We start from the raw sequence: 9,067 nt of genomic DNA on the forward strand, positions 1-9,067 counted from the left end.
TAGGTACTTTACCAAAGTCAGAAAACATTGGTAATGTACATTAGCAAACTCCTGAAACTAAACCGAAAATATTTTTTTTTTATTTGAAACTATTTTTTTAAAAGTTAGTTTCATTTAAAAGTTGCCTCCAAAATTATGAGAAAAACTAGACAAAAAATATGCCACAAATGTTTAAATGAATTATAGAAAGCGCCACTACAATGACGACATGTTGTACTTCTTTCTTAGCCACGTGATTTGAAACATCCGCTTTGGTCATCATTTACATGCCCAGGCAAGCTAATCGCAAACAAAATAGTTTTCTTAGCAAAGCAACCATAGCATTTCAAATTAAATGTAAATTATAATCTAAACATTCCTGATCATTGTCAAGAATTTGGATTCATTAGCCGGTGTTTGTTGAGATGAAGACATAATGTCAAGTTTCCGTCGTCACGTCAAGCTGTTAGTCTTGCACACGACGTTCCGGTAATAGTTTTGGCAGGTATATTTTTCTAATGGGACATTCTTTACTAGTTAGTTTGTTCATTAACAGCACCTTTGAATTGCTTAAATATTCCTTAATCGTCCCATCATCAAATTTTATGCAATTCTTGATATTGTTTTTGGAGGAATCAAATCCCATATTTTCATTTCATAATCAAAACGAAAACTCAACGGAAATACCAGGCTTGTAATTGTGTACGTCAGACACGCGTTTCGTCTACAAACGACTCGGTGCTCTAATTGGTTTCATTCTTTTTTCGCTTTTTTCGCTTTTTTTTTTTTTTTATCAAAAGTGAATTAATAAAGTTTTGAATTCTTGTAGTTAGTTTTAATTTAGTTTTATATCGTATTCGGTAATAATAAGTTTGTGTCTGGAACACAATGTATACTGATTTTGTTTACCAAATGGTTATATCAAAGGTGACCGTTACTCTTCCATTCCTGAAAATTATGATCAAAAGAAAGAAAATTTTACTAATAACCAAAATAACCAAGATCAATTTATCATGCGTGAAGAAGGCTTTCTTATTATATTAAATTATAGCTTACAAGTATCCGACTTAATCACTAAACTATTTAGTATCAGTTTCCATTGACACCTCTTACAACAAAGGGGGCGTGGCTGGGATACGTTAGGAGCACATGATTGTCATGAGGTTAATGATGATAGCTTATTAGATCCGGCAGTTCTAATAGTACCAGAACACTAATGACTAGTTATCTTCTAGAATCAAAAAGATGGACCACATTTATTGATATTACTAATTAAACTTTACACATTTATCAAAGGACGGAGAGACGAAATGGCATGGTCAGTGCGATGACCAATGGTCATTAATCGTAACATTTTAATAAATTGTTTTCTTTGTAAATTGGTATGACAAGCCTCTGGAGTCAGAGATTTACAATAACTTCTTTCTGTCGTCAGACAGTAAATATTTGGATTTCATCCTTAAGTCGTCCTTTCTATTATATATAAACAAACTGAAGAATATTGGTAATTTTCATAGACGTAAGCGATACTGTATTTAAAAGATTTGTCACAATTGTCTTTTCTGAAATACACAACCTATCTGTCTACAGAGGATGGACAGATGGTATCATCTTTCGTTTTGACTCGTCTGGTGGTTCACAAGGATATACATGTTTGTTTCATCTTGATATTTCTGTCGCCTGGTTCATAACTTGTAATATTTATTATCCCACTAGCGAAGCGCTGTTCGTGTCATGACTTTGATACTATATATTTTATGTATCTCTGTCACAGGAAGTGTTGCAAAGTGCATTAGATTGCGCTTAAGCATCCAAATAAAAACTGTTACATCTCTTCATTTGGTTTCAGTAATGTCGTATAATAAAATTTCGTATCACTTGTAAAAGTATAATAGTCAGAATGTTTTACGTAACTTTAAAAAGTGTAAAGTATGAATAAAAGAGAGAGTGGTGCACATAATCTCTGGTTATTCATAACGTTATACTAGTGCTCTGCATCTATAAAATAGTGACTTGTGTAGCTATTGCATGCACATGCTTTTTATGTTGTTGTTTGTTTTATTTCTGGGGGTGACTTTGTGTTTTAATTTAAAAAAATCTTTTTGTCTTATTTCAATGCACTTTGGTACTATCATGGTTGTTATTTATGTGTGCTTACAAAGTTGTGTTGTTTACCTATTTGTTTAGATTGTTTCTTGTTTGCTTTACGTCTAAGGGAAATCATGAAATGAGCGTTCGGAGTAAAATCAAATTAATTAAAGATCAAATCTGTAGGTTTTGCATTGTGGGTCGTTTGGAATAGAGGTTGGAGAAATATGACAAAACATTTCGGATTGTTTGTCCCTAGGTGTCTTTGACTTGAAATTTGTGCGTTATTTGTCCCTTTTTTATTTTTTATTTCACCGTCACTGTTGGGTATTCTGTAGCGGACGTCTTTGCGTACCAAATTATAACCGGGGTTTCTTTGATGAGATTTTGTAATAGGAGCAAAAATGTTTCCTAAGCAACAGGTCTTCTCGTGTTTTTTAAAAGGTTCTTTGACGCTGAAGAGAGCGTGACACTCTCCTTCGAAAGACACCTGAATTATTGTTATCATTCCGACAGGACGTGACTGTGTATTTGTACATCCTGCATAGACAGGCACATAGCTCTCTTAATAGAAGACTTTTTAAAGGGAAAATCCAAGTGTCTATATCCAAGTCGGTCCTTGAAATATATATAAGAAAGAGTGTCATACAAACTATAAATTTAAAAGCAAAAGAAAACAAATCACATCATATATTTGATATATAAGTTCAAGGAGAAACAATCAACTGCTGCACTAGTGTAACTGCTACAAAACAAAATGTTTGCAATCATTCATGACCCCCCCCCCCAAATAAAAGTATCGTTATAAGGATGTATTATTCTAGCATTCTTTAACTTTACATTCAATACTTCGTTTTCGCAACCTTTTGTACATAAGAATAGTCAACATTCATTTCCTACTCAAATTCGCATACATAAGGGACATCTTTTTCATGCATAAAATTCAAAAAAAAAGAAGATTTGGTATGATCAGTGCCGATTAAAAAAGTTCAAACAATTATCCACCAATGTTTTTTTTCGATAATTATGATTTGTTGCTAAAATTCATCCAAAAACGAATTCAAGAAATTCAATTTCAGTACCAAACTTTATAGACTGATGTCATTTGTCATTTGCAGACGAGTACATATCCGCGCTACAGTCGCAGGAATTAAAATTTGTTTCTGTTCCATACTTTTAATGGTTGTCAGTTGGATTAGTCGACGTGTGTATTGCCCTATCATAGTAAAAGTGTTAGATTCGACACTTCCTAGAGCTTCTGGGCATGTCATCTTGTACAAATCTATAGCATGGGGTTCATTTTCCGATATATCAATTTTGTGTAATGATTCACCAATACCAATATGCTAATGTCCTGAATCTTTCAGATACACATTAGAACCGAATATATAAAAATCTTTTTCTAGGGAAAATTTAGAAGAACTTATAGGAATTCGAATGAAAAAAAATATTTTCAGAAACAAATTTGACGTCTTCCAAATAATTTATGTTGGATACATTTTTACAACAGAAAAACGAGTTCGAAAAATATTGCTAATTTTATTCCTTTATTTTATTTTTTTATCTTGTGATAATAATTTATACTTATACATCCAATATATCATTTGAACGTATTAACTACGTACCAAATAATAGACTTTCAGTACGCGACCCGGCTTTTGAAAAGTTAGGCAATTTCTAATATAAATCATTGAATTTCAACTTTGTCCGTTTTTGCATCCAATTAAAGAATTGTTGGCTCGGTATCTGTCTTAGTCTTTAGCTGCTTTTATACTATTCGCCGAGAGAATATAATTCTAACAACATTTTAATAATTATTTATACTCAGAGGTTGATTTTGGAATGCATACCATCATAGTGTCTGCTGCCTTAAACTTTTCAGCTGTAAATTTATTCCATCTTTGAAGAAAAATGTATTTCTTTACATTAAATTATTTTCGACACGAAAGCAACATTTTTTGTGATTGTTGTTAACGTTTTACAGCAATTAGAATGTTTCCCAAAGCAAATGTTTATGTAGTTCCGTAAACTGACTGGTTACGGTTCGCTGCTTCCTCTAATAGCACCGTCACAGTGTGTGGAATTGCTGAAGGTTATTAATTTCGCGTGCCACTTTCCTTTATTTTTTCAGTAATTACATAGAAGAATTTTGGAAGAAAGAGTTCTAATGTTGTACGTTCTATAAAAAAAAACATATGACAAAAGATACACAGATAATTATTTATGCGTCTCAAAATCTGTATTAAGCATCTGCTTTGTTTACTCGGATTGTACAAATCACTCATTTTCACTTTTTATTCAGTAGTTGCGAATAGAGAGCTTGTTTTATGTTTTCCAAAATAATGACAATCATTCTGACAGAGTTTAGAACATGTAATATGTGCAACAAAACATGTGACTGACTAACATCTATCAATGAAAGACTGAAATAAAGGCCGATTGTTTGCACTATCAAGATAGTAAAAAGCAAACTAACCATGACGGAGAAACATATTAATCACAATGTCATAATTTGCAGACCATGTAGGGTTTTCAGGGTTTGAAAAATTTGGTCTGGATCCTTTTTTTTTCTTTTGCTTTTTTGATTGTTCAAGATCAACCAAACCAAGACTTAAAGAGTGTTATCTGCTGCTACTCTACTGAGCACGCAGCAAAGGACACATACTGTTCTTTTTTTTATGTTGGGGATTATTGAAGTTGTTAATTTAGAGCTATAAAACGCAGAATATAAAAATAAGATTCTTGCATATTTAGGGAGAAATCTTCGCAAATTATGTTCATTGAAACTATAGTGCTAATTTATTCATATATATAGTCTTAACTATAAAGAACAAAAACAATGACTTTAAAACGCTTTATCTCTAACAGCTTTGAAATTATATAAGTATACATGATATTCCATACTGAAATAATCATTGCAATTGCTTCGGATAGTTGTATGTCAAACTTTTACAAAAAAATGTAATAACGATCCACTTACTTAATGTTTGGTAACGGCATTGTTTGTTTTGGTGTATTGAAAGCAATCGTTATAACATAAAACGTACCATCGCGTTACAGCGGAAGTATCAAGTTTAAATTATGGAAAATAATATTATTGCTAAATTATTTAAAGGTTTAAATTATCATACGCACTTGGAATATAGATCTACTTAATTGTTGGAATTTAAAATAGTCTTAACAGAGGGAATTGCAAGAGTATATAACTAAAGTTACGTATCTAATTAAAGAAACATTGCGTGTGAAATATTAAGGTTAAACTAATCCATAAACTAAAGTATTATTTTTCGTAAAGTGGTATTTTTTTTAAATATGCCTTCAATTGAGTAATACATGTCCATTACATTATCAAAAAAGTTATTAAAATCAAAACTAACTATTTTTAACACTTAAAAAATATTTGACTTCTTGCATTTTAATAAATTCATTTAAAATATTTCAAGCAACCGTTCGTTAAAAATGCACATGAAAGTAAAATATTTTGTCTATTTTAGATAAACATTCAATATTGTCACGCCTCTAGCGTCCAAAATATGATAACGTCTATTGGACCATCGTTCAAATTGATAGCTACGACAGTGTTTTCAAGCTCCGCCCACAAGATGTATAAGGAAGATGATATTATTGAGATAATTTGCTGTCATGTGAAGTGTAAAATGAAATGTTAGTTAATTGCATGCAAATTAGGGAAATTGTTTAAAAATTATTATGTTTTACCGCGAATTGGAAACTTCAGAAATGAACGGAGTATTGTTTAAACCAAGAGGAAACCGAAGGGATATACATGACTATTCAAATCAAGAAGACCTAAATAAGACAACAAACTTTTCAATTTCTGAAATTTTACGACCTGAATTTGGTCAAAGGAGGGCAGAACAAACAAGTTATCGAGAACCGTGCCAAGTAAAACAAGAAACATTTTCTGGATTAAATCATTATGTTAACACTCCGACACCATATCGCTCTTCGTTTTACAATATTGATGACATATTCCGAAGATACAAAACATTTATGTGCTCAGCGTCCAAACATGACATCAATGAAACATCCGGGTCTTTAGAGAAATCGATTGTAAACGATATAAAGCCCTTTGAAGAGATCAAAACAAAATCGGATCCGGACGCCCTAGAAACATCGGATTCCGGACACAGTGATAGTGGAAATTCTGTCTGGCCAGCATGGGTTTATTGTACTAGGTATTCCGACCGACCATCAGCTGGTAAGAAGACGCAATTAATGTGATCTGTGTGTGTGTGTCTCTCTCTCTCTTTCTCCCCGGGCTCTCTCACTCCGATGATCTCTTTCCAAGACTCTCTCTCTCCTAGGCTCTCTCTCTCTCTCTCTTCGAGTCTCTCCCGGACGTTCTATCTTTGTCTCTATCTTTCATTACATATTAGTACTGCATGAATATATCTATCTTAAAATTTTAATATATAAATGTCTGCTAGCTTTGGTTACAGTTTTTGTCACGCTATTAAATTGCGTTCAATTAAGAGATTCGTCTTTGCGTTCAAATTTTGAAATTCATCTTCAACAAGTTATCAACTACAGTTTTTGTCTTTAACATTTTGAGGACTTTCAATTTTATAAATTATCATATTCATGAAGCAATCAACCAAAGATATTTGTTTCATTGCACAATCAATTTTTTCGAATTATGAATTCAATGCAACTACATGACTTTAAATTGTTTTTTAAATGGTCTTTATTGGTAAAGACCATATATCAAACCAAAATTAAAAACATCCAAGAAGTGAAGCTTTGCCATGTCTTTCAGACTATATACATATATATTAATGAATGCTATTTGGCTCTTGGTATCCTTAGGTGCAAGCTTGTATACCTCTCAAAGACGTTATTATATTGAATCAACGTTTTCAACAAGACTATTAACCTGGTACATCTATGAAATCTTTGAGATTACATTTATTAAACTCTGAATTTGACAGTGTAAATGAAACACACACACACATGAGAAATACAGGATAACCTAGGGTATGCTTATCCTCTTTCATGAATAAGACACGTTTGTTTGGATAGTCATTGTCAATTTTAAAGCAAAAAGAAAAACTAATTTCTCTACATATATAATTAAATTATATGCAGTATTAATTGAATTTTTGTTTACTGGAATTGCAAATAAGACAGGGACAACCAATACAATATTTGTATTTTGGAAGACCCATGTCTCAGACCCATGTTGTCTGAGGTCGTAGTAAAAATCAATAAACCGTAACTATGTTCGTGATTATAGTTGATTGATTATCAAATATTTGACAGATTAGGCCAAATCTTGTCTGTCAGATATTAGTTCCTTACTTAATGGGGTTCTAATTTGAGAAATTTTGTTTGACGAATTGGCTTGCTGTGATATCATAGGCATTTGATAAGCAAATTTATCACGTAAGCAATTACAGAAGCTTTCTTGTCCTATAATAAATTGTTCACTTGTTAAGATAAAGTGTTGACTTGTTAATTACTTGAAATTTATTATGTAGATACTAGGAGAAAGTGTTGATTAGTTAATTGTCGAACTGAAATACGCTGCAGCAATAAAATTAGACACAGGTGTCTGACTGCGAGAGTGACTAGTGACCTCACAGTGCTGTATATTTGAATTGAAAAGTGACCGACAAAAAAACCCGGATAAGTTCATATTGAAGAATATTTTATTAATTATATTTTCTTTTGGGTCGTTACATTTATACATGCACCACACTTTGTTTTGTCAACATTATGTCTTATTTAATATATGATGATATAACACATGATTTCCATTTACAGGTCCAAGAACAAAAAAGGTACGACACAGAACCATCAAACCACCATCAGACGAAAAGAGACCTCGAACGGCGTTTACAAATGAGCAACTACATAGACTGAAAAAAGAGTTCAACGAATGTCGATATTTAACAGAAAAACGTAGACGAACTTTGGCTGAAGATCTCAGTTTATCAGAATCGCAAATCAAAATATGGTTTCAGAACAAAAGAGCAAAGGTTAAAAAGACATCAGAGGCCAAGAATACTCTCGCTTTGAATCTAATAGCAGAAGGACTCTATGATCATTCAACAATACCTACCACAAAGTCAAATCCTACCGAGTGTGATTAAATCTTTGAATTGTATATTTATTTATATTTATTAAAAAATGAAAGTCAAGAGTTAGTTTAAATGGTTGAGTGAGGTTGTATTAAAATATGCCTTTATAAAAGTATAACCCAAAAACATATGTAAACCAATTTTTCTTTGATAGCATTTTTGTAGATAATATCATGGATAAATGTAAGTGGTAAAATTGCGAATTCAAAATATAAATTAAATGCATGACTGCATGGTTTATGAAGTGGTTGTTGGTGTTATGCATGACTGCATGGTTTATGAAGTGGTGGTTGGTGTTATGCATGACTGCATGGTTTATGAAGTGGTGGTTGGTGTAATGCATGACTGCATGGTTTATGAAGTGGTGGTTGGTGTTATGCATGCCTACATGATTTATGAAGTGGTGGTTGGTGTTATGCATGACTGCATGATTTATGAAGTGATGGTTGGTGTGATGCATGACTGCATGGTTTATGAAGTGGTGGTTGGTGTTATGCATGACTGCATGGTTTATGAAGTGGTGGTTGGTGTAATGCATGACTGCATGGTTTATGAAGTGGTGGTTGGTGTTATGCATGCCTACATGATTTATGAAGTGGTGGTTGGTGTTATGCATGACTGCATGGTTTATGAAGTGGTGGTTGGTGTTATGCATGCCTACATGATTTATGAAGTGGTGGTTGGTGTTATGCATGACTGCATGGTTTATGAAGTGGTGGTTGGTGTAATGCATGACTGCATGGTTTATGAAGTGGTGGTTGGTGTTATTCATGACTGCATGGTTTATGAAGTGGTGGTTGGTGTTATGCATGACTGCATGGTTTATGAAGTGGTGGTTGGTGTTATGCATGACTGCATGGTTTATGAAGTGGTGGTTGGTGTAATGCATGACTGCATGG

The 9,067-nt window shown here is 32.8% G+C and overlaps 1 protein-coding gene across 1 annotated transcript; it reads left to right on the forward strand.

Annotated features, from left to right (window-relative positions):
* Nucleotides 1–5,671: 5,671 nt before the first annotated feature.
* LOC134708390 (homeobox protein engrailed-1a-like) lies at nucleotides 5,672–8,213 on the forward strand. Its single transcript, XM_063568882.1, has 2 exons — nucleotides 5,672–6,286; nucleotides 7,852–8,213. The coding sequence occupies exons 1-2, from the start codon at nucleotides 5,776–5,778 to the stop codon at nucleotides 8,178–8,180; spliced, it is 840 nt and encodes a 279-aa protein (XP_063424952.1). The 5' UTR covers nucleotides 5,672–5,775; the 3' UTR covers nucleotides 8,181–8,213.
* Nucleotides 8,214–9,067: the final 854 nt, after the last annotated feature.

This window comes from Mytilus trossulus, chromosome 2 (genome assembly GCF_036588685.1).
Source record: "Mytilus trossulus isolate FHL-02 chromosome 2, PNRI_Mtr1.1.1.hap1, whole genome shotgun sequence".
Classification (NCBI taxonomy): domain Eukaryota; kingdom Metazoa; phylum Mollusca; class Bivalvia; order Mytilida; family Mytilidae; genus Mytilus; species Mytilus trossulus.

What these genes read in the sequence shown, in the direction of transcription:
- LOC134708390 (XM_063568882.1), top strand. Translation starts at nt 5,776, where the DNA reads ATGTTTTACCGCGAATTGGAAACTTCAGAAATGAACGGAGTATTGTTT. An exon ending in TTCCGACCGACCATCAGCTG is followed by an intron (nt 6,287 to 7,851) that starts GTAAGAAGACGC and finishes TTCCATTTACAG; the next exon opens with GTCCAAGAACAAAAAAGGTA.